This window comes from Amphiura filiformis, chromosome 11 (genome assembly GCF_039555335.1).
Source record: "Amphiura filiformis chromosome 11, Afil_fr2py, whole genome shotgun sequence".
Lineage (NCBI taxonomy): Eukaryota > Metazoa > Echinodermata > Ophiuroidea > Amphilepidida > Amphiuridae > Amphiura > Amphiura filiformis.
Genome location: NC_092638.1, coordinates 2,889,601 through 2,916,136, shown reverse-complemented (window position 1 = coordinate 2,916,136; position 26,536 = coordinate 2,889,601). Strand labels below are relative to the sequence as shown.

General features: G+C 36.9%; 1 protein-coding gene across 1 annotated transcript; it reads right to left on the bottom strand.

The window, feature by feature from the left end:
- Positions 1 to 804: 804 nt before the first annotated feature.
- Positions 805 to 26,498, bottom strand: LOC140164368 (uncharacterized). Its single transcript, XM_072187645.1, has 8 exons — positions 26,416 to 26,498; positions 23,412 to 23,560; positions 17,449 to 17,601; positions 11,647 to 11,796; positions 11,033 to 11,164; positions 7,325 to 7,516; positions 3,014 to 3,162; positions 805 to 2,135 (listed from the first exon to the last, which is right to left on the bottom strand). Exons 1-8 carry the CDS (start codon positions 26,496 to 26,498, stop codon positions 1,962 to 1,964), a joined length of 1,182 nt encoding a protein of 393 aa, XP_072043746.1. The 3' UTR covers positions 805 to 1,961.
- Positions 26,499 to 26,536: the final 38 nt, after the last annotated feature.

The window sequence follows — 26,536 nt, the reverse complement described above, 5'->3', positions numbered from 1 at the left end:
AATCAAAAATTGTTTGTACCTATTGCTATGGTAGTTAATCCGATTATTACGTAACTTCACCAGCGTATAAACACTAGCAGTATATTTTGGACGACTTCTGAGTGTTTAAAGCCCAAAATGAATGAATAAAATCGTGTATGAGATATTTGCGGGGATATTTGGGTGCATTGGGCACTTATGGGTTGGGTATAATAAATTTCTATGTATACAATTAAGTCTGATATATTTTCGATGGAATATATATTTTCACTTGAAAAGTTAGTAGTTTTCAGAATTGCAATTTCTGAATATTATATAAAAGGCGAGAATAAGACTATAAATGTAAGAGTATGGGATCATTTTGAATGTTAATAAATGCGAAACGCCGGCGGTAGACACCAGCAATATCAGGGATTGCCGCGATTCTTGCAGTAGCTTTTATGAATAGAATACAATAGTGGATACAATAGCGGATACAATAGCGGAACAATAGAGCCCTCTTACGGGCAAATAAACCTCGTCGCGTTTTGCTAAATTTCACTTCTTCTTTTTCATGAACTAACCGTTATTTTTTTAAACTTGTGGCAAAACATCTACCGATGTTTTTGTTTATAATAAAAGAGAAATCCGAGTAAATTTGGACTATATTTAAAAAGGTTATGGACACTTTAGGCTATTTTATGGCAAAATTTGGACTAAAATGGTTAAAATATGCAAGTTTCCAACATTTTAAACCATTTTATGACGTGTAAATGGTAGTAGGAAATGTTTGTTGGTAGAAAAGTGATATATCAAAACTGTTCAAAAGGTAAAACCTTATTTGTGTATTTTTTACATGCATATACGCCGTAGAAGTGACGTCATAATCGGATTAAGTACCATAGCAATAGATGAATACAATTTTTGAATAGACCGCCCCTGACAAGCAGATTTCACTAATCATCTGTATATGTCAGCAAACATAGACTGAATACAATACCACTCTTTTCAAAGATCCTGATCTTACAGGTGCAAGTGATCAGCCTTTCTTTGACATCTATAGTCTGTCCACATAGAAGTACAAACCAAATCTGTGGCATCGGGGGTCGATGCTTTGCGTCACACGCGAACGCGACGCGACGCGTAAAGAGCGTGGTGCACTCGGCAAATACAAATCGCGCAGCAGTTGGCGCGCCAAAGAAGCATTGCGCTAAAATAATTATTCTCATACCACCACTTTCCGAGGTCTATTTACTTTGTACTTCAATGTGGACAGACTATATGGTTCAATGCATCGGTACCGCGTGAACGTTGTAGTGCAGGGCGGTATAGTCAAAATTGTATTCATCTATTGCTATGGTAGTTAATCCGATTAACTACGTTACTTCTACGGCGTATTAAGCCATTTCGTGACATATGACGAAATTGATGGGGGTAATGGAATAGGGTTTAAATGATATTAAAATTCAACATAGACCAAAATAAATAAAGCGCGCTGAGGCATAAACCTCTTGTTAGTGTGTTGACGTGGCGGCATGTGTTACGTATCTGAGCGTGTTTTCTCCTGCTATGCTTGGGGCAAGCATGTGTGATGAGCATAAAAAACATGGAATAATTATTAGCTTCAATAATTATTAAATACTGCATATTCCACTATTCGCAGGTAGATTCTATATTTTCTTTTAATATTTACCATTTATAGATGTGTGCTTTAGGCACATTATTATATTGTGTAATATGAACTACTACTGCCACTTTTACTACCACTAATAATAATAATAATAATTGTTATTCCAACTAATCGGATCTCACGAAAATTAGATCTTAATATATCGATCATGTACATACAACGAATAATACAATGCTATCATCATGATACATTGAGCGTAAGACAGAGTTTGAACTATCATCAGTAGTTTGAACTTATCAGGACTGGTATAATGTGTCCATAGTTCTAACTCATCAGAATTGCTATAATTACTCTGTCCCGGTCTTAGTACTTATTATGCCCAATTGGGCCACTTCTGGACAATTTCACCATAAAGTTTATTCCCCGGACAAAAGGTATTAGTTCCCATCTGTTTGTGGCCCCGAAGCTTGTAGTTGGATTGAATGTATCCGTTCTTCACACCACACTGAATTGCGTTGGCTACAGCCTTCAAGGCGGCAGTGTCCGGCTGAAGAGAGAGAGAGACAAAAGTAATATGCAGGGTAAAAAAGAAGAAGAAGCTTACACTAATAACTCAAAATTAGGGGTACATGTTGAAATTTATATTATGGTGAAAACGGCGTTGAAATAGGATAAGCCTTAAAAATGGTCATGGTTTAAAGATTCAAAAAGCAGTTGTCCACACAAAATGGTCAACACAATAGTACTGCGTGCACAAAAAGGACTCCAATAATACATTAAAGGTCTATACTGAACAGAGTCACGCTGTTTTTAAAAGGAATGTGTTTGCAATAAATAATACAAACAGAGGAAGAGGCTTACGTATCATACACTGGATCATGGAAACACTCAAACATTACAAACTAGCGCACGAGATCAAATTAATGATGCTTAATATTCTTAATATTTCAATATACAGAGGAAAGGAGAATCACGCATCGCACACTAGCACATTTAAACATGAATTTACAAATAGAAACATAGAATGCATAGGCAGATATACCAGAGTAAAAACTCCGGACATACCTGCCTGTGCGTGGACTTGAACCCCATACCTCTCGCTTGTCGGGTGAACGCTCTACCACTGAGCTACACAGACTGTCCCTGTAAAACAGTCTGGTACTGATGGATATGAGCAGTCAAGGGTGAGCAGTACAAACAACACATTACATACCAGCATACCAGTGTACGAGATCAAGCTGTTATTTGTTTTGCCACCCTGTATGCTTATTTCTCGCTCGCCTTTTACGTTGGCTTAAATAAAAATTCAATTTGAAAATTAACACTTATTCCCGTCCAAATGCTTATTTCTGTTAATAGTTGAAAATAACAACAGCAGCAACACGAACAAAATGTTATTTTATACTGATTGTATATTGTAGTTACCAGTTTAGAGGAAAAATCTCCAATGAAACTGAACGCCAAGCCAACGCTGTTATATCCAGCGGTGTGTGCGCCCTCCTTGTCCCATCCACGTCCTTCATAAATTTGACCATCCCCACCGGCAAGAAAACTGTAACCTATGTCTTTCCACTCTACCAAATTGAAAAGAAAAACAACAACATTATTTTGTTTTAAATCACATAAAAACATTTAAAACTAAATGCTCATAAATTATTGTACGCAATACATTAGTCTCTAGCTTTCTAGTGTTACTTTTGGAATTAAAAAACGGTGACATTCAAACAAGAAGTTGTGTCAAAACTACGATACATAGCCCCATTATGTTGTTTCAATATCTGCAGTTTCATTACCGAAATATTAGACTGTAGGCTATGCCAAAACCCCTCCCCTAGGGAGATTTTTGAAGGCAGGTATTTTTGTGACCCTATGCATTGAAGCTTTGAAATCCGTTTGCCTGCACATTGGTCAGCGGTGGGTGAGGGTGCTTTTCAAAATGGCCGCCAAAATCACAACAATCAACATACCTGGCCAGTGAAGCCCCTAGTGGCATAATTCTGATGTCTACACCCATATTTTTAGGGTCAAGTAATCCAATAGTCTACAACAACAGAGGATCTAAATTTCCAAGATTTCAAAATGGCCGACATTGAAAATGAAAATTACCTATATTTCAGTCCTTGAAGCTCCTGCAAGCATAATTTGATGTCTATACCCATGTTTGCAGGGTCAAGATGTCCAATAAAATCACTAAGAACAGCCCAGGACACAAAGTTCCAAAATGGCTGTCACTGAATTTCAAAATGGCTGCCATTTAAAATTTATTTTGCCTATATCTCAGTCGTTAAAGCTCTAAGGAGCATGTCTCTGATGCATATGCGCGTGTTGTCGGGATCAAGGATTCCAGCAAATCGTCGCTGCCCCCCTCATATATGCATTGACCTCTAAAATCAAAACCTCATATGTAGTAAAAAAGGACCAATGACAAAACCTCATATGTAGCAAATTCATTTTGACATTTACAATAGGCACAAAAAATGAACCATTGATTAAAAACAGTTCAGTTTATTACGCAAAAAGAGCAGTCTTTTTGTAGTTTTAGTTATGCAGAGGCGAAATCTTTTTGAACTAGACTACTGTTTGATTCGCTGTGATTTTTGCTTGAAATAGAGTTGACCAAAAATTACACATATGAGGTTTTAGTACTGGGGCCCACTTTTTACATATATATATATCTCAGTCGTCAAAGCTCTAAGGAGCATGTCTCTGATGCATATGCGGGTGTTGTCGGGATCAAGGATTCCAGCAAATCGTCGCTGCCCCCCTCATATATGCATTGACCTCTAAAATCAAAACCTCATATGTAGTAAAAAAGGACCAATGACAAAACCTCATATGTAGCAAATTCATTTTGACATTTACAATAGGCACAAAAAATAATGACACCATAAATATTCAACGACATGTCTATTGCCTAAACACAAGAAGTATCCAAGCCTAAATAGTACATGTACTACTATTCCTGTTAAACATGTCAACTGCTCAGTGCCAGAAGTGGGTAAGTGCAATAGCTGTCCTGTGAACATTCGGCAATATATTGTACATTGTACATATACACATGGCAGCTACACATGGCAGCTATTGCACTTATCCACTTCTAGCACTGAGCAGTCGATGTTCCAACTCCAAGATCAACAACTAATGTAATCATATTCAGTAACTCTAATTGTAAAAGGATTAATTCCTGGAGATTCTTCAGACAAACAAATGAAACGATAGCTAAGAGTAGCTTGATGACGTAGCTCCCAATTGCTGATTGGTGCTGGGTTGACTGTACTGGTGATACTGGTGTTGATACAGTAGCTCCCAATTGCCTATTGTTGTTAAGGTATTCAGATATTGGTGTTGATAAAGTAGCTACCAATTGTTGATTGGTACTACGGTATCTATCTACTGCTGATATTGGCATTGAAAAAGTAGCTAGCAATTGCTGATTATTGCTGGGTTAGCTAACTAATGCTGATATTGGTGTTAATGAAGAAGACTCAAACTTCACTTACCAAAGAAAACGGTGAACTAAAAAGCTAATGAAAGAAATACAGACCACCCAAACAAAACAAACTGCGGAACCCAAGAGTCCACATGACACTGAAAATCGGTGATTCAATCCTCCGTAATATCAAGGACTGGGACTTCTCAAATGCCCGAGTAAGAAATTTGAGTGGTGCAACAATTTCAGATATATTCAAAGAAATTGACTCCTTTGACAACATCACAACTTATACTGATGTTGTTGTTCACGCCGGAACCAACGACGTGTCTCGAGGAATGAGTGTCAAAGAATCATCAGATGCCATGGAGGCAATCGTCACTTCCCTCATGGTTAAAGCGCTAACCACCAAATTGCATATTTCGGCCGTTTGTCCTCGTATTAAGAAACCTGCAGCGATTGATGAGCATAACACCGGACTCAAAGATCTTGCCACACGGCTTGGTTGTGGGTTTGTGGACATTGGACCTGATATGACTTACAAAAACGGCACTGTTGATAAAACTAGACTTTGTGATGGACTCCATCTTAGCGATAGCGGAGACAAGTTGTTAATAGATGTCCTTGCTGATGCAATTCCAAGCCTGCAAAAAACATTGCGCTGGGAACCAGTAATCCCAAAGACTCGTCGGCAAGCGACATATTCGACGGCATTGAAACGAGACAATCAAAGACGCGGAGAAAACAATGCAAATCGCGACACAGATGTCCGTTACAGACATGATGAGAGTCACTCAATGACTCGTCGGCAACCCTTTTCGGCGGCATTGAAACGTGACAATATAAGACAAGGTGAAAACAATGTCAATCGGCCCCGGACAAGGATATACGCTATAGTCAGGATGAAAACCTCTCAATGACTCGTCGGCAAACTTATTCAGCGACATTGAAACGGGACAATATAAGACATGCCAATCGCGACATTCGTGTTCACTATGGACAAGATGGAAGTCACGCAATGTACTCAGGATGCCACAAATGTGGGTTGAAAAATCATAACGCTGATACTTGCTTCCATCGTGAAAGACTGCAGTGTCACAAATTTCACAAATTTGGTCACAAAGCCAATTACTATAAGACAAATAATGTATTTTCCAATTGAAGTGTAGGCCATGACCAGGGTGCCGACACTATTGATCATGTTAGTCTGAGTTCCTCTGATATGGATGATGATGTCAATTCATGTTCTGTAACAACTATAGAAAATAATACTGAACTTGTTACAGAAGTTGTCAGTAATATCACTAATTCGTCTGCCTATGTTCAACTCAATCATGGCAAAATACCACATTTTCATTCTAAAGGTATCAACTTTGGGCATATCAACATCAATAGCTGATATTGGCGTTGATGGATAAGCTTTCAATTGTTCTTTGACTCTAAGGTAGCCATCTACTGCTGATATTGGTGTTGAAGAAGTAGCTTCTTATTGCTGGCTGGTGCTTGGTTAGCTATCTACTGCTGGCAGTGGTGTTGATGAAGAAACTGCCGATTGCTGACTGTACTGGGTTAGCTATTTACTGCTGGTATTACAGGGTGATTTAAAATGAAATGTTCCCAACTTCACCCATTTTTTTAAATATATTGGCGGAAAATGTACATATCAACAAACTATCGTAGAAAGCAGTGTTAAGTGTTCTGTAGAAGAAACTTTGAATTTTGATAATAAGTGGTTTTAGTGAGAAGATATCGCATTTTCAAGTTATCATCCCATTATTAGATCAACACACGGAACTAAGTTTATCCGTGTTCTCTACCATTTCGCATTATTATATCAATAACAATATTCAATTACAATGTCAGGTTTGCAAAGAATACATGGTAAATAATACATGTGGAACAAAGGACCCGTTGACTTGAAATTGTAGAGGGAAATTTGAATTCAAATAGAAATGGTGCTGGTGCAATATCCATACAATCGTAATTGAGACCTGAATCTGTCACTAATAACAGGTATCATAGCCTACTACACTATTACAGCTTGCAATATAAAATTATTTTAAATGTCGGTAAGTATTTAATTTTAATTGTATTTAGTTATTTATTAATTCATCTTATTTTCATTTTTAAATAAACACGCGCAATTTATGTTGAACTGAATGTGTCTGAGGGCAGTTGAGTGTGCAAAATGCTATTGTTTCCAACCCCGACTGGGAGAGGTAGTGAGTTTCGCTCTGAGACTGATGGCATTGTCGGGTCCAGTAAAAAGCAAATCTATCAAACATATCTTTATCCTAGGGTCTTACCTTTATCATCCATGTGATAGTTTTGAATCCCTTGGATAGTCGTACTGCACGCAGACTGTGTACTACACTCGCTTGTAACAGTATGATGAATAAACACATATTCAACTGGTGTGGAGATGGTTGTGTGGGGGTCACTTGGGTCTCTGGCGCCCCATCCACTCCTCGTTACACTGGTATACTGATCACACGGGTCTACAAATAAAATTATTATTTGTATAAAATGATATTACATTATACGAAACGTGATTTAACATTAGACCTATAGCTATATTAATGTCGTTCAATGGTCTATGTATAATGCGATTATAGCTATGGATAAACTATTGCAAAATTTAAAATTGGCCCGGTAGACACAAAATATAACTTTTGTTTTGGGAATTCCATCTACAAGCATATCTGCCTATTATTGTGGGGTTTTTTTACAAAAGAGACGAAATGCAGACGCCCTCCACAAAATGAAAAAATTATTTGGTCTTTAAGGGTAGACGAGGTATTGATGGTCGAAGCAACCTAAAATCGATTTTCATTATCTAGATCAATATATTATTGAAAATTAACACCTTGATGTTTTGCAAAAGTTCATTCTACAAATCATATACTTTTGCAAACTTGCTTAATTTATTGTTTTTAATGAGTTACGTACGTTTTACAAAGTGTTGTTGTTTCAGCCCTCTTTACAACGTAACTCAAGAACCGCAGCACCTATAAAAGTATATCTGTGATATTTTATTTCTTCTACACGCTCGCTATGAATTGAGCAATGCAGTTTTTTGCCAAAGTTCACTACCATTCGTAAGATGCTGTTAACTACCAAATCACAACAGTTTAAAATAATTAATAACCTTAAGCAAACTAATTACCGACAAAGGCGGCTTTACAAACAAGTAATATTTTAAGATCAATCTTTTGTATTGGCATATTAAATGGCTGTTTCTTATGTCACGAGCATAGAGCAGTGGCGTAACTCCTATTGGCTCTCGGGGTCGCGCCCCCAGGCACCCGGGCTAAGGGGGCACCCAAGCTTGGATACCCTTTCGACACGAAAATATTTTGTTACAGGAAAGAAGTGGAAACCTGTACCCACCATACATAAAATTACTCCTCATTTGGGTGCCCCCTTCAACACACATTTTTTTCGCGCTCTTCGCGCGCATTGCAGCATAAATTGTCATTTGAAAAACCGAAATTCAACTTGATTATACCAAATTAGTGGTATTTATGCACATTTTCGCGAGCAATTGTTTTAGGAAGAGGGGGTATCTTGTATTATTGGACCTGGGCGCCACAATCCCTAGCTACGTCACTGCATCTTGAAAAGAAAAGACATTGGAGAAGATGATTTTTTTTATTAACATAAAGTGCATTTGATCTGAAACACTATTTTAAAGTTATTCGGTAGGTCTATGGCCTTCCATACCAAAATTTATTAGCTCTGCACCATGCACACCCTTGGTCAGGGGCACTCGATCTACTTTCGCACCCGGGCACCCTGATCGAAAGTTACGCCACTGGCATAGAGCTCACTTGGCACCAACCTTGTTTCTTTTTTAAATTTTTTGGCTTTAAATAAACAATTGTAAAACTAATTCACTTAGTAGGGCATTTGACTTTGACACAAAAGAGAGAATGGGATATATCAATTCATACACCGTTTGTTAAAGAAACTGTACATGTAAAGTCTCGAGATTCCAAAAAAGGGCGTTGTTGGTACAATGTGCGCGCGTAGTGCGCACCAATGTAGTATTTTACACTATTTTGGGCAATGATCGGGGTGAATTTTGATGTGAATTTTGTTGGGTGCATATAGACCGCATCATCCCGTTGTGTGGAACTAAAGACCTCACAAAAAGTAACTCAGCCGTTATAAGTACGCATATGTGATGCGATCAAGCAAAATCAGTCGGAACTCGGAAATATTGATTTTAAGATATAGCCCAACAAAGGTAATATTTATTATAGTATAATTGGTTTCCTTTTGTTTTGGAAACTCTTTAATTGCTCGTATCTTTGGAACTGATTGCTCAGTTTCAATGGGCTTTTCTGCACAATGCAGCTTTTTAAATGCTTTTCAATATCATATAAGAAAATCAAAATTTAATATTTCCTAGTTCCGACTGGTTTTGCTTGATCGCATCACATATAACTCTGAAAGTATTATTCGTATTTCATATTTGTAAATATAGTTGAATATAATTGATTGGGTTTTAGTATCAGTGTAAGTTTGAATGTGACAATTAAGTGCCCATTTCTCTTTTTGCAGCAAATTGTATTGATTTGAATTAAGCGCCACAATTCTTGCGTAATAATCATTGATCGCTGCAAACCAGTCAGAGCGGTGGTCACCAGTTCTTTTATTATGCATAGTCGCGCTAAAAGTCGATCGATACATGTTAAGGTCAGCACAATTCAGAGATACACCTTTTTACTATGAAATTAATTTTGTCGGTCAAATATAGAGCAATATTTTTTTCCTTCAATATATAGTGCTTGAATATACATTTTTTTTTATTCCTGGTGTTAAAATTAGGCATGAAATTGTGTATTTTAGTGTGATATTTTTTATTTTTATAGGCCTTAAGTTTGCCCGCGGGCTTTTTTTCGAATTCATTTTTTTTCAAACTAATATAGTTTGCTGAAGAAATATATTAACCATTTCTGTCAGGCACATCGTGTGGGTCTATATAAACATCTCAAAAAAAGTAACTAACCCACTTATAATGATTATTATTCAAAAACGGGCGATTGTATTACAAAACTGTAAAATGCGTTGGAAGCAGAATTTATTTCTGCACATTTTGGCACCTCATTAACAGCGTACATTTAAATTAATGTAATCCAAGATTTGAAAGTTGCAGTAAATTCTATTGATTTGTATTCAGTATAATGGAAGGAAATCTGTGTAATGATATCTGAGTGTTTTTGTATTGTTGTAAGCAACGTGGTAAGTGCAACTTTCAAATCTGGACCTCACTACATTAAATTGACCGTTGTTTTATTGTCAAAATGTGTAGAAATAAATTCTGCTTCCAACGCATTTTACAGATTTGTAATACAATATCCCGTTTTTGACAAATGGTCATTATTTAAGGGGGTTAGTTACTTTTTTTTAGATGTTTACTATAGTTTGATCATAATTTCCGTTTTGGTTTCACCTTTTTTCACTTGCGACTGCCAAAATGTTCAACCAGTACTTCATTTCTAATATAACCTTTTATTGTGGCTTGCAAAATCATCCATCCATGGGAACATTCGCGAGTTGATTTTGACCAAATTGGCAGTCGGAATTGAAAAATGGTGCAATCAAAACCAAAATTCTGACAAAACTATGACATATAGCTTTATATGATGTGCTTTCGATCTAATTTGGACCTTCTTGGGTCAGTACATTATTCGTTTTTTTCCTGAAAAGTGAACCTTTTGTCAAAAGTTTTGTCGTTGCCTATTTAGTGTCCAAAATAATAATCCGCTTCTACGTACACTAGAAATTAGTGACAGTGTTCTTTCTTGTTATACAATTCACAACATCAAAAACAAAATAAAATCAGTATCGTGAATGAATAACACATTAATCTACTCCCATAGTAAAATACTGTATCTGAAAATAAATAAGATTTCATAATACGTTCACGTGCCATTTACCATGTTTATAGAGCAGTGTTTCAGTAGTTTTTCTTTATAGATAAGTGATTCTTAGAACTAGATAGTTACCTGGTGTCGTATGGCAACATTTGACGTTATTAGGTTTCGTCGGACAGTATCCACTCGTATAATTAGCATTAGGACAATTGGACGTGTCAATGCAGAATCCGCCGCTGTTTACGCACTCGCTATCAGAAGTGGCTGTCAGTTGCAAGTAAACACAAATGTAAAATGTGCAATGTTGTGGATTGCAATTTATACTATTACATAATAATTAGTATTTTAAAGACGCTTTAATTTAGCATGTGTTCATAGTCGAGTAGCATAACGCCAAATCACAATTAATTTTTGAACCCCAAATTAAATAATTTTAGTCTCATATATTTTATTATTATGTTCAGGTTACCTACATACGAGGACATTGATTGATGTTGTATTTTTTTAAATTTTTTATAAAAAATACAACATCAATCAATAGTTCTCACACATCAAGTTGGTACACCCTCCTCGTTTTCTTTCCTGTTGTTCGCATATTCAAGGTATCCTCTTGTAACATTTATTGATCCTTGATGTGTTTTGTGTCCCCGTACCGTTGGATTCACCATTACCCACTTTTTCTGATATTTTATAGTCAAAAAGCAATTATTACAAATAGGCCTAATTATTGACTAAACAATATTTACCCGTTAAGCAGCACGTATAACCCGAGCATTTACCGCTGATTGTTTTTGCGGTACCTCCAGGACAGTCAGACGACGCGGCCATGCACTGGGATCCTGTGGTTCCATAAAAGCTGTGATAATATGTCTCACAGGACTGAACTGAAATGGTACCTGAAATGATATACAGAAAATTAGTTTAATATATTAATGTTTGGTTTAGATCAGCAAGCGGGCAGTTCTGGTCGACCGGGTTAAGGAGGTTAAAGCCATTAAATGTACGATCTTATAATATGATATTGGTTATTTTTTTTCAAACCTAATTTTGTGTTGTCTTTGTAGGTCAACAGAGCAAGTTCGACATATTATGACTTATGCCCTCCCATAGAACTGTATGTAGGCCAAAATAACCTGTGGAGTTTCTTTCACTTTACCTTAATATTTCAGCATAAAATGGACAGCAACCCTTCCCGCAAGTTATTACTAATATTTTTGCAACATTTTTAATAAAGAAGCTATGACGACGCCCTTGAAGTTGATGAATTAAAATTTGACGGAAATCGTACATTAAGGCTTCAAGGCGTACAACCATTCAACAGAGGTTGAAATCCAGGCCGAGGGTGGCAGCTTACTGCAACTTTAATAGTTCAAGACTTCAAGTGCTTGGGGTCGTGAGCAAGATACCTCAAAATACACCTGTTCCAAGCCACTGTAGAAAGCGTCCTGTTGTATGGTTGTGAAACCTGGACTATCCCCAAGAAAATTGGTAAAGCAATGGACGGGTGCTATACTATAATTTTACGATCTGCACTTAATGTGAGCTGAAAAAAACATATGAACAATAACCCTGGGGACATTCCACCTGTAACTTCGAAAATCTCCACAAGACGGCTACGGTTTGCAGGACACTGTAAGAGAGCCGATGTGAAATTTAAACCCTACAGGGTATCTCAATAAACATTTGACATATTCTTTAAAGTTCAATTCTAACCACCGGTCATTATTCTTAAAGTGTATTGTGGTTTAAAATGGTGACATTAATATATATTTCAGGTATATTTCAGGTATATTTTATTAAATGTCATAGCAGTATTAAAACACTGAATTGCGACACAATTTACAATTTATAAACATCAAAATTTACACATTAATTAATACAACATAAAAATATATATCTATGTACAATTTCAATGTAATATATTACTACATCAAAAAACATATTTAAAAGAAAAAGGAATTATAAAACACAATTTAAATCAAATTCATAAAAAGTCAAAGAGGTAATCATCTTGCGTCTTTGAGATATGACAATTTAGGTAAAATTAGTCAAAATCAAGCTTGTAAACCTTGGCTTTCTATGAAAAGCAACTGACATTATCCGCTGACTACTACAATATTTTGAACAGTTTTGACCCCAATATGACGGTTACTTTTCTCACTTGTGCACAAATATAGGGCCTACAATATTTACAGATTCTTGGCAGGCCAAGACCGTGAGGCACACGAGGAGACATATGAAAGGAAATCGGTGCTAGAGAAGACACTGCATCCAGAGGGAGGCGAAATAGAGGGTAGACAGACAAACGATGAAGACGGAAAAGGGGAGGGCCAAGGTGTCAAAACAACAAAAACAACAACAACAACAACAACAACAGCAGCAGCAACAACAGAAGAACATGCATGGAGAAGAAAAAGGAGCAGAAGAAGAAGATAAACTAGAAACCACAGTTGTGTTTGACCAAACACGAATATCTATGCCCGTGACCACACCCAACCCCCCTTCCCCTATTCACAAAACGAAAACTTATACCCCTTGGTATAAGCTTTAAATGATATAAGTATCATTATCATAGCACCTAAAATAAAAAACCGCCCAATTGGGCGCCAAATGCAAAAGTTAGTGACCATCATGTGAAAGCCCTTGTTATTTACTTTAATTGATATAAGTATCATCCTCATAGCACCTAAAATTTAAAAAAACGCCCAATTGGGCGCCAAATCCAAAAGTTGGTGACCATTATGTGGAAGCCCTTGTTAAAAACTTTACTTGATATAAGTATCATCCTCATAGCACTTAAAATAAAAAAGCGCCTAATTGGGCGCCAAATCTAAAAAAACTGGTGACCACCCCTTGGTCACGCCCTTACAAACCGTGACAACCCTTAACCCTCCTAACACCCATTAACCAACCATACGCAATGTCCCACAATGACAGCCTTTTGAGGTGGTCCAAGGCACCAATATCAAAATGCCTACACATTCCCTTTTAAGGGAATTTTTGTCAAGTGATCAATTTCCTTGACGTACGATTCGGGCCGTTATCATTGCAAACACAGGTAGCTAACAAAACGCTACCTATTGCGCTACACTGTGTTAATAGGTTGTACCTAGTTTGCTTTTTAAAGCCTTTGAACTTTGACCTCTGGGGTTGCGGCTACCACAGAATACATCTACATGTAGGGTCATGGGCCATCATTGTACCAAGTATGAACCCTGAGGGCGCTGTAGTTCTTGAACTAGAGCTGTTTGAAATTTTACACATATTGCTCCCTGTAGCCCATGACCTTTGACCTCTGGGGTCGATGTTAATTCAGGAAATATCTAAGGGTCATGGGCCATCGTTGTACTATGTATGAACCCTGAGGGCACTATAGTTCTTGAGCTAAAGCTGTTTTAAAATTTTACACATATTGCTCCCTGTAGCCTATGACCTTTGACCTCTGGTGTCGTGGCTACCATAGGTTACATTTAGGGGTCATGGGTCATCATTATACTAAGTATGAAGCCTAAGGGCACTATAGTTCTTGAGCTAGAGCTGTTTGAAATTTTACACATATTGCCCCCTGTAGCCCATGACCTTTGACCTCTGGGGTCGAGGCTACCCCAGGAAATTTTGCGGGGTCATGGGCCATCAGTATACCAAGTATGGGCCCCAAGGCTACTTCGGTTCTTGAGTTAGAGGAGTGCAAAGGAAGCGTGAGAAGAAGGAGAAGGAGAAGGCGAAGGAGAAGGAGAAGACACGGGCATAGATAATGAAATTTAATAATTACTGATTCGAAAGACAAACTGTCTCTCTGCGTAGCATTCTGGATGGGTGACGGTGGGCGTGGGGTGTGTGGAGCGGGCAGTGGTGTGTTAGGGGGTGCAGTCGTCATGGTTTGAGCAAGCAATAAGCTAATTGTATCATGAATATGGACAAATTCTGATACACGCATGCATGGTGTCAATCGCCATAGTCTACATGTCACCTGTTCAGTGATTGCTCCCGTTTAGTGACCCCCCCTTTACTCAGCTAGCCTGGTACCCGCTACTACTACTAATAATAATACAGCATTTATATAACGCATTGTGAATCACAGATTCCTCACTACTACTAATAATAATACAGCATTTATATAACGCATTGTGAATCACAGATTCCTAAATGCGCCTTAATGCGCTTTAAACGATAATGAAACAAACCTGATGAATCTATTAAGTGATAACAAAACTATCAACTCAATTTAAAAAATATGAATTTAACTTAAGAATTATACAAATATTAACTATGCATAAAATAGCAGCCCAGCTGCAAAGCCATAAAATAAGCCTTCTCAATTGTGACGCGAGTGGTATCACAAATCATAATGTACAATTCATTATTTTCTGTAATACATCGGTTAGGCCTACTTCAGTAGTTACCCAAAAGTTATTTCATTGGAAACCCTTCCCACAGGTCTATTTCTAAAAGGAAATCGGGCTTCCTTAGACTGTGCATTAAATTAGCGTTGTATTATTTTATTCTTAAAAAATACTTTTAGAAACTTTATTATGGCGTGCCGCGGTGTACAAAGGGCAACCGATCAGATCATGGTCAACTCCGAGGTCACCATGACGAGTTTAGACCTACTCCTGTCAAGCCTTACTTGATAATCTGAGCCATGTCCAATGCGACCATATGCATTGCACAGCAATCTATGTACCACGTCCTCTGCGTTCAGACATATATTTTGCCAGTGGGGTGGTCCATACAATCACCCCCTCCCAATGTTGACGCATGTATGTGGGTCTTTGACCAAATTAACCTCATATTTGGCGATTTAGTCCCAAAAGTGCAATTTTTTATTCCACTTTTGCACCATATTTCATCACTTTAGCTCCAATATGACAAAAGTTTTCGCGCGCTTCTCGCGCATTTCTACCATAAACGTATTCTGTCGCCAAAAGATGCTGGATTCACTATACTTCAAGATTCAAGAATTTTTTCCAACACCACCCCCAATATCAAAAAAGAAATCTACGGCACTGGTCAAAATGGGGACGAGAAAAAGGCGAGAAAAGAGAGAAAGAAGGGGAAGGAGAGGGGGAAAGAGGAGAGAAAGGGCGAGGAAAGAGAAAGAGAAGGTGAAAGGCGAAGGAGACGGGAAAGAGAAGGGAAAGGGGAGGGTAAAAGAAAAGGGAAAGGGAGGGAGAGAGAGAAGACAAAATCAGGGACGATACCGGCTCTCAATTTTGGAAAATATGCTCTTTTAAATAAATGTATACGTTTTTCACTCTGTCCACGGATGAGGTTTGGCTATATCGAAGATTAAAATGAAACACGTGGTTAATGACATGAAAAGATAATAGCATAAGGCTTTGGAATGCATTCACTATATGCAAGGATCACCAGCTAGCCTCCAACATCTTCTCAGCCGTAATATTACTGCTGCATTCGCAAGTATCCGGCGCACAAGGATGATACGCAACGCAATTGATGCAATGAGGTCCAGGGCTAAAACTTGTATTAGCCAAGGAGGCAACCAGGTAGAGGGCATAACAGCATAGTAAACTCACTTTAGAAGATCCAAAGACATCCCAAGCTGCCCATTTCAGGGCTACATTTTATCCCCCAAAGAGAAATGACTTATGATGTATATAAAAGTCAGAAACAACAAAGTTAAAGAAACATAATTAACAAAAAGGCATAAATAACCAAGAAAAAATAAGTAATAGCAAAAGAAGTCCCATCCCACATAAAGTTGCCATTGAGGAATGTTTGATTTTCCATGCATGGTACGCGTATTCCTTTTCAATCTTTGAAGTAGCCAAACCTCCTCCGTGGACAGAGTGAAAAACGGGTACAGTTCTTTAAAATAGCATATTTTCAAAGGTTGTGAGCCGAGTGAAATATTTTTTTCGGTTCATTAAAGCTAACGAATTATGGTTTCTTAACAAACCAATATACACCAGGCACAAAAAGAAACTCGTCAGTTATATTCATCCTTGCTGTTCAATAACTTCATTATTTTGGATTATTCTGAAATATACATTTTGTTAATTGGACTTTGCTTTCTCATTTGACAACCTGTTCGTGACAAACGAACAAGAATTAACCAAGATATGCGCCTCCAAAGCTTCAAACCCCAAAATCAAAAGTTGCATTTTCAACGATTTTCAATGGGAACGTATCGTTGTATTGCACACAAGCACCACGGGCCAATCAATAAAGCACATAGTGTAACAGGCACAATTGAATCGTTAAAATTGCAACTTTTCATTTTGGGGTTTGCGAGTTTGGAGGCACATATATTGGTCAATTCTTGCTCAATGTTCACAAACAGGGTGTCAAATGAGAAAGAAAAGTCCAATTAACAATATGTATGTTTCAGAATAATCCAAAATTATCAAGTTATTGAACAGCAAGGATGAATATAACTGACGAGTTTCTTTTTGTGCCTGGTGTATATATATAAATTTGATCAATTGAGAAAAAGAGAGCGCAATGAGGGTTCTGTTTTTATTGGGACACCCTGTACAACATGCTATAACATCCAGAGTGTTGACATCATAGCCTAAGCAACTTACCTGGTTTAAAAAAGCAACATTTGATATCGTCTGGTTTCGTGGGGCACTTATTACTAATATAATTATCGAATGGACATTCGCTCTTGTCAACGCAGTGTCCAACTTGTCCGTATGTTGCATGATTGTGTGTCACGCATTCGTTGTCAGATCCAACTGCAAGTGTTAAATAAATAGATTTATTATTTAAAAGTAACAAACTTCTTTAGTTAATTGACCAACCCATCACACACTCATGAGGCTTCAAACAAAGGGATTATTTGTCTAGTGTGCACCACATGCACTTTACTTATTAAATAGACCGATTTGTTATAATTTTTCATAAAGATCGCTCTTTTTTACACTGTGAGTGTAAATAATATCATAATCATGCTATATTTATAATTGCCAAATTGTGTTTTTATCAGATCACTGCTTTAACGTTTCCCAGTTGTTTGCTTCATTAGCACGTAATTATGCTGGTTCTAAAATAAAACTTCTGAATTTTGATAATATACAAATATTTACTGCTCAGTGCTCATGGGGGATCTATTGGAATCTATTGGTCCCCTCAGTGAATTGGAGACCGTGAGCCTACTACCCGAATTTAGTAGAGCAGTAAATATTTGTTTGATATCCTTCATTTATATATTCTTTGTTCATTAAGGGGTGGGGTGTGAGCGTTTGGACAATATTTTTGTGGGACATGAGAGCATATCAGACATATCGAATTGCATTCTGAATACGAAGAATGTCCTTCTGGTATCAAATAATTTTGATTTCTTGAAATTCGCGATATAATACACATTTTATGGCAAATGATTAAAAATGATATTTTTGATATTTAACAATACTCGAAGTAAACTTGATAAATCTAATGATATGTACTTAAAGTGTATGTATCGGGGATATAAGGCCGACGATCAATTTCAAATTTTGACCTTTCGTATCGAAGATATGGATTTTTTACACCAAAACAATTCGGTCTTTTGAGGAAAAAATGAATATCTTCAATATGAAAGTTCAAAATTGTCATTTGATCGTCGGCTTTTCATCCCAGCTACATACACTTTAAGTATCCAATGAAAAAGTTATCATAGGCCTTATACAAGAGTGCTCAATACTAACATTACTGTCAGTAGATCTAATTATAAAAAAAAAGGTTTAATTAACACATCATGGTCACTGCTCCGAGTTTCATGCTACAAGCATGTAGCAATCATCAGGTGGAATGATATCATACAATGATCACACAGTCTTATTTTTTCTTAGCACGGTTGGCTGGTTTGTATCCATGACGAAATTTAGATACTAGCTCAGATCTTTTATTAAGGGTACTTGAGCTATTTGTTTTTTTGGCAAGTAGGATTGCAAGCCTTTCATCAATGCATAAATTACAGTTACCAGATTGCCTCATACAAGTATTTGATTTGTGCACAATTTCCCAATTGATACTCAGTAATTACTGTTTTGTTGCTTTAATTTCCAGATATATTTTGATAGCTCAGTTTCTTTTTCATACTTTCTGTGCCTGAATGACTTAGTATGATTGTTCTAGCGATCCTTGAACTTTCCCCCCGATAAGCCCACATAAAACAAGGATGTATTGCCCGATTGGACGGTATTAACTTTATAGCTTTATAGCTCTGCAACAGAATATCAAGGAATGCTGGTTAAGGTGTCAAATGAAAGCTTTTGCAAAGATCTATCCATTGGACAACTTTGAAATACACTCGAACTACAAAGGGGGTGTAGTGTGTAAAAATGTGAAATGTCCCACTGGGAATCCAGAATTTTGGGAAATTGACCAACCTTAAAAGAAGTGTATTCAAAGTAGGTTCAAAACATAGCCCTTGGTTTCAAGATGATTTGTGCAAAGTTTCGGTTTTAGGTAAAATATGAAATAGGAGAAAATCTACTTTAAAGTTATAATGTTGAAATACGCATATTAATTAGCTAATTAGCATAATATTATGATTAGAAATTATTATTTTACTGACATATCACTTGAACTTTATATATGCAACAATTTTGTCTGTTCCATCGATATATTTTGGCCTGTAATTAATTTCTATTAGTTGATTACTTAAATAATAGAATACATAAGAAATACATGTATAATACATTGTGTTATACAGGGTGTCTCAATAAAAAAAATTGGCCCTGTGGGTTGGGGGACGTAACTTAAAAATGTCGGCAGTAAAATCAAAACTTTTTGTAGATTCATGAACTATGACATTTTCTCTGTAAAATGGTATACGAATCATCAAAATCTGTTCACGAAAAGCACAAAAATATGAAGTAGACTCTCAGTCTTGTTGGGTACGAGTTGAAAACATCAACCAACCAACCAACCAACCAACCAATCAATCAATCAATCAATCAATCAATCTCTCAAAGAATGTTTTTCCCACCTTTCTCTTTGGGTTAACAATATGTGAAAATATTCCCCCTAAAAATAGAGTTCATAAATTTCTCACGCAACAACAGGGCCATGGAGTTCAGTTAAATTTCATACAAATAGTGTACACATGTGTGACCAGACAAAACGGTCTTTTTTAGACAAATGAATCGTGCGAATCGTATTTAGGGTTTAGTTGATGAATTTAGGAGTCATTTTATTGATCCTGCTATTTCGCAAAGCGTGTTTCCTATACTGATTTGCATCAGGGCCAACACTAAAACATTATAAATAAGGTATAAAAACGTTTTAATAACATTCCAAAAACATTTTTGAAAACTTGGTACAAATCATTCTAAACAGAATGTTATTTTGGGGTTGAAAAATATGTTTGCCCAAAATATTTACAATAACGTTTTTAGAATGTTTTCACGACCTTTATATAACCCAACATTTAAATGTTATTGAAACGTTTTGTAAAAAACATTTTAAGAACATTTCTGTGTTTGCTGGGTGCAAATATTTTAACATGATGTTATTTAAGTGTTGACAAAATATTTGGCCAAAAATGTTTGCAAAAATAGTTAACAATGACATTTCGAAAACATTTTAAAATATTGTTGTAGTGTGTTTTCATACAAAACGTTTTAAAACGATTTCATGACCTTTATATAACCCGACATTTTAATGTTATTAAAACGTTTTTACCTAAACCAAAACCCAAAATATAACTTATTTAAAACGTTTTAAAAACGTTTTTGTGTTTGCTGGGGTAGTTAACATGCACGAAATTCTGGTATAGGGGTGGTTTTGCTCAAAATGCTAAATCCTGTTTAGGCTATGTTTTGAAAACCTCTAGTCGCGTATCAACTAGCGTTTGTGACCCCTAAACGCCATTTGTGAGATTCATTTAAGAACTTTTTTTCGTGTTTTTCTGATCACGCATGTTTATACTTAATGACCCTCATGGCCTTGTTATTGCTTGAGAAATGTCTGAACAATATTAAGATATACTTTCATCTATTGTTAACCCAAACAGAAAGTCCTACCTAGCAAGACTTGAGCGTTTACTTCATTTCTTTTTGTCCATTCTAAACTACACTACGATGGAGCATAATAGTGTTTAATGTGTATTGCCCCATCGGAACGGTCCAAAAGTGGGTCTATTTGTATAATCTCAATTATCTGAGTGATGTGTGTACGGATTTTGATGTACACGGATTTTGATGATTTGTGAACGGATTTTGATGATTTGGTGAACGGATTTTGATGATTTGTGTACCATTTTATAGAAGAAATGTTGTGGTTTTTGAATCGTAAACAAATGTTTAAATTTTACTGCCGACATGTTAAGTTAAATCCTCCGATCCACAGGGCCTATTTTGTTATTGAGACACCCTGTACATATAGATTTTCGAACTGAAACTGTACAAACTAATGTTGTTGACGAATAAGACAGCTATCACATCACATACAATTAATCCACTCCATTATTCACATATAAATGAACAATTATGACATAGACGCCTCATGCTCAGATACAGACAATTATATAATTGGGTTAGGGTTAAGGAGTTGTAAAATTAGATATTTTCGTAATATGCTTCTCTTTCAAGAACGATATGATCAATTATTTTCAAACATCCAAAAGTGTATGAAAGCTGCTTCACTGTGCAAGTGGATCAAGTATTCGGTCACGTTAAAATTGGTCATTAAAATACCAAGAAAATAAATATTCAGACGGTGCCATTCTTTCAGAGCTTTCCATTTGAGGCACGTGTCATATTATGTTACCTCAGTATTTGTGAATATTAGCGGGCACAATAGGATGGAGATGTTCAGTTTGGGTACAATATAAATACACAAAAATATATATAGTAAAAATTACTCAATGTTGAGTAAAACAGGAACAGAGCAACAAATATTGATATTATAAAGTTTTACTCAATTTGTGTACAATTTAATAAACATTGAGTTCCATTCACTGATTTTGTTGCTACCTTCACTTTTGTAATCTTTGTTCTTCTCCCTTTCGTGTTAAGTTTGCTTATGACTAACATTTTCTTGTTTAAAGTTGATGCCTAACATGCTGCAAATTACAGGTACCCAGTCGGCATTTTTGAGCAATAAAGCAAATATGAGGTATTAGGTTATGCATGGGTCAAAACTCTAAATTGCTCCGATCTGGTTAAAGTTTATGCTACAATGCATCAGGTCACAAGGATTCGGAAAATATATAGTTTGACCTACCTAAGACAAATCAGTCTGGGAGTTATTAGCGAAAAGGTCAAAATTTGAAATTTGGGCTTCATATGTGTCGGACACATATTAAATGTTTATCCGAATTTGATTTAAAAAAATGGTCTCAAAATGTTTGTCTGGTTATAATGATTCAGAAAAAGAATAGTTTTCAATATGTACAACATTTCGTTACCTAAGTATCGCTGAAAAATATGTCAACCTCAATTGGACGCAATGGGCAGTAACTCCTTGTGGTGTGTTACCACAGTAACAAAACATCATAGATAGTGCAAACTATTTCTTTCTGAATGATTATAACAGTACAAACATTTTAGGACCATTTTCATCAAAATTGGAGAACTTTTCTGTGTTTGACCCCTATGGAGCCCAACTTCCACCTTTGACCTTTTCGCCATTAATTCCAGACTGATTTGTCGGAGGTAGATCAAAGTGCTTAGAGCAAGAACTAGCTATGTCCATTTGTTTTCTCAATTACATGTTACTCATTTCGGCAACAAATGTACGGTTAATTAAGCCCTCCATTATAAATGCAAGTGACTTTGGGGTATATACATGGTCGCTTGAACAGTTAGACGCAGGTGACCATGCATATACCCCAAAGTCACTTACATTTTCTTATGGAGGGCAGAATTAACCGTCCGTTTGTTACCGAAATGAGTAATATGTAATTGAGAAAACAAATGGACATAGCTAGTTCTTGCTCTAAGCCATATATTTTCTCAATCCTTGTAATATGGAGAATATTAAGCAATAGGTTTTACCAAAATCGGAATAATTTTGAGTTTTGACCCCTGTGTAAATTTTGACCCTGAGTTTCTGGGAATGCTCCAGGGTGCCCACTGGGCATCCCTTATATTCTTACCTCAGATATCGATATCAAACCAAAACATGTTTTTTATTTATTTATTTATATTTATAACATTCGGCCGAAGTCAGGCTAATCCCAATAGTGCTCAGAGGCTACTAAATTTAAGGGACGCCATCCGGATATGACGGGACAGGGATATGGGAAGAGGTCCGATTTTAGATGCAGGAGGAAAACCGGAGAACCCGGAGAAAAACCTGCGAGGATGAGCATGGATCGGCAACCAAACTCACATGTGGCGCCGCGGGGAATTGAACCCGGGCCACAGTGGTGAGAAGCGAGTGAGAAGACCACTACACTAACCCGCCCTCCCATACCCAGTCATACCCAACACTCATAATCAAGTTCTATCCGACTATTGCCAAACTGAACAACGCCCTGCCATTGTGTCCGCCATTCTTCAAGGAGGCGAATGTGAGCTCTAGGTTATCAAGAGTGGAATGACAAATAATAACATACCTGTAAAACAGCATTTGACGTCATTAGGAAAATTAGGACAAAGATTGGAGATGTATTTGGCTCCTGGACATTCCGATGTAGCGATACACTGACCACTGTATCCATAGTTAGGATGATCGTATGTCGTACATTCTGGGTCATTCCGAGAACTGAAACAAATATTCTTTAAATAAGTTCACTGTGATCGGGGTTGATATAATTAAAGTAAATATCAAATTGTGTTGTACAAATCCAAACTTTTTATTAACTTTTTGAAGTTTCTCTTCCGTGCGAAAGATTTCATCAGTAATACGACGATGCGATGAAATTACTGATGAATTCTTCCAAGACGAAATGTCTAAAACGTGAGTAAAGGTTTGGACTTGTACAATAAAATCTGACATCCTGATGAACTAGTTAAGAGTTGTTATGGTTAAAAAAACAGTTAAAAACGTATGTGATTTGCAGAATTTCGATAAACAAATTGCATTTTATTGCAACCATTTGAACATTCACACATCGCTGTAAAGATAACGGGATCACACATGATAAAACACCGGAAATGCACGGAACATCATTCATTAACCAAAAAAATGGAGCGGCAATGAGCAGCTCCTGTAGCGCGATTATCGCAAATATATTCAAGGCTGGAACAAAAATGCGATTGCCAACGCACACATATAGCCTGTAGTCCCAAATAATGGAAAAGATAATGATAATAGAGAATTTTGTGAAATGAAATTTGAAATTTTACTTCAACTTTAACGGCAATTACACATCGATTTCTTGCTCAGTTTTACTTCAACGCGAACGTCTGATTGGTTACTACACCAATAGCGGCATGTCGCTTATCTCGGGACATATGTATCAATAGGCGATCAAAAGAAGGGCGTGTATAAGCGACTCCTCCCCTTTGTTTGGTTAATTGGGTTTTTGGTCTCACTTCAAGAAAAAAGACCCTAAAAAAGCACATATATACTATTGTAGGTCCTGTAGTTCTTGAGTTATGTTGTAAAGAGGGCTGAAACAACAACACTTTTGTAAAACGAACATAACTCATTAACAACAATAAATTCAAAGTATACAAAATACAAATATATTCAAAGTATATGATATATAGAATGAACTTTTGCAAAGCATGAAAGTGTTATTTTTTAAAATAATATATTGATTTAGATAATGAAAAATTTGGCTGCTTCGACCAACAATACCGCGTCTATCCTTTAGCTTTGTCAATTTCATATTTAACACAAAACGTAAATGAATGAATCAATCTTTATTTCATTAAAAATACAATAAAACAACAACAGTAATACATACACATTTGAATGAGGAGATGCTCAGAAGGCCAAAAGGCCTGAAACAAACACCCCCTTAACATAAAGGCCTAAGTTTTACGAAATACCAATTCTTTTTTTTTCTCTCCTTCTCTGCCTCTCTCTCTCTCCCCCCTCTCTCTGTGGGGTGTTGGCCGCAGTGATATTTTAGTATATACGTTTTAGGCCGTTTTTGCCCATTTTAATTAATAATGTTTTCCATTGAAAGCCGCCTCCCCCATGCCCTCCTAAAAGAAAAACCCTGCCAAAGCCACGGGGAAGGGAAATGGGAGTGCCCTGGAGTGGGAGCACTGTATTCTTTCATTCTGGATATAATTATATCCAACTTCAAAGAAAATTCAGATTGTGTGGCAAATATGATTTTGAATTTCCAAATCATTATCCAAACAGATACAATGTTTTAGGACAGACTTGTTGCAGTCTTTACTTAGCATACGGGCCTATTACACCAAACCAAATCAATTTCCATTCTCAGAAAAACTCTCTTAATTTCGATTGGTCATGATTAGTAATATTAAATCCTACAAGTGTACCACAGGTGGGAGAGATCAAGAATTTCTTAATGATTTTAAGCAGCATTTTGTAAAGAGAATGACTGGGATCCTTTTCAATGATGAAGAGCTGATTTGGTGATCTGCGCCCTTATGTTTGCTCATGCATGATTGTCGAATTCAGCACCGTGAAAGAGCTGGCGTTTGAACTTGAAAATCAGGGTACTATGAAAGCCGGTTAGATTTCATGATGGAATTTGAATATCTGTGATACTAGTGATGTGAGTAATTATTGTGATTGTAGGAGTGGTGCATTGGCCTGTATGTTCAGTAGTTAAAGCCATATTATAACATTTTCAAACAAAACAGATTAGCATTTCTTTGCCATAAAATGTTAGCTTTTAACTTTTAAGTTGATAAAGTGCGCGCGTAGCACGCGGAAATTTGGTATTTCAATGTTAAAATTCAAAAGGGATGTACCGGATCTGCTAATCTGCTACTAAAAGAGCATTACAGGGACAAATGCGCGCGAAAAAATTTGCAATTTCCATGCTAAAATAAACAAAATTTAGGACAATTGTTTCCTTGAATCGAGCCAAAGGAAGAGGCAAAGACCTTCAAAAACTTTTGATTAGTTTTTATTTCGATCCAGCTAATGAGTTTTATGGTTTTTTCAGGCATCACATTTTATCATTTAGGCCTACATAATTATAGAAAGGATGGAATTATAACTCTTAATTTTAAGATTCGTGTTAAAACTCGAGATAAAAGAAAAGGAATTTCCAAGGGGACATCTCGCAGATCTACTCACAGAATGGCTTTATCGAGATCGTAAATTTTGTCACAACATTTCTGTCAACTGAGCAGGGGAGGGACTGACTTGCCACCGTGCCCCATGTAGTGCCGGAGTTACCTTTTTGGGGGGCCCAGGGCTAGGCCAACATTCGGAGACCCCCAATCTCACCGATCCGAGACATTTGCGCACGAAGCGCGTGAAATTCAGACAATATTTAAGCCCAAAATAAAGGTGAATTTTGCTATGTACAGAGATAGTGCGCGCGAAGCGAGTGAAAAATCTGGTGGTTTGGGGGTCTAAAAAGGAACATGCACATGACAATTGTGGGGGCCCTGTGCCCGAGCCCATCTGGCCCACTGGTACATCCGACCCTGGCCCCATGGCTAATCACCCCCCCCCACCTCCCTCTCTCTACCTCCCTTTCACTCTCTTCCTCTCTTTCTCTCTTCCACTTCTCGCTTCTTTTCTCTCCCCCACCCCCCATGGCGACGGACCTGGAAGTGATACAGATGGAAGCCGGTC

Bases quoted from the DNA above. Each gene is read 5' to 3' on its own strand.
- LOC140164368 (XM_072187645.1), bottom strand. From the start codon at position 26,498: ATGGGGGGTGGGGGAGAGAAAAGAAGCGAGAAGTGGAAGAGAGAAAGA. The intron at 17,602-23,411 runs GTATGTTATTAT...TAACACTTGCAG, and splicing joins CGTCAAATGCTGTTTTACAG to TTGGATCTGACAACGAATGC. The intron at 11,165-11,646 runs GTAAATATTGTT...TGCAACTGACAG, and splicing joins TTATACGTGCTGCTTAACGG to CCACTTCTGATAGCGAGTGC.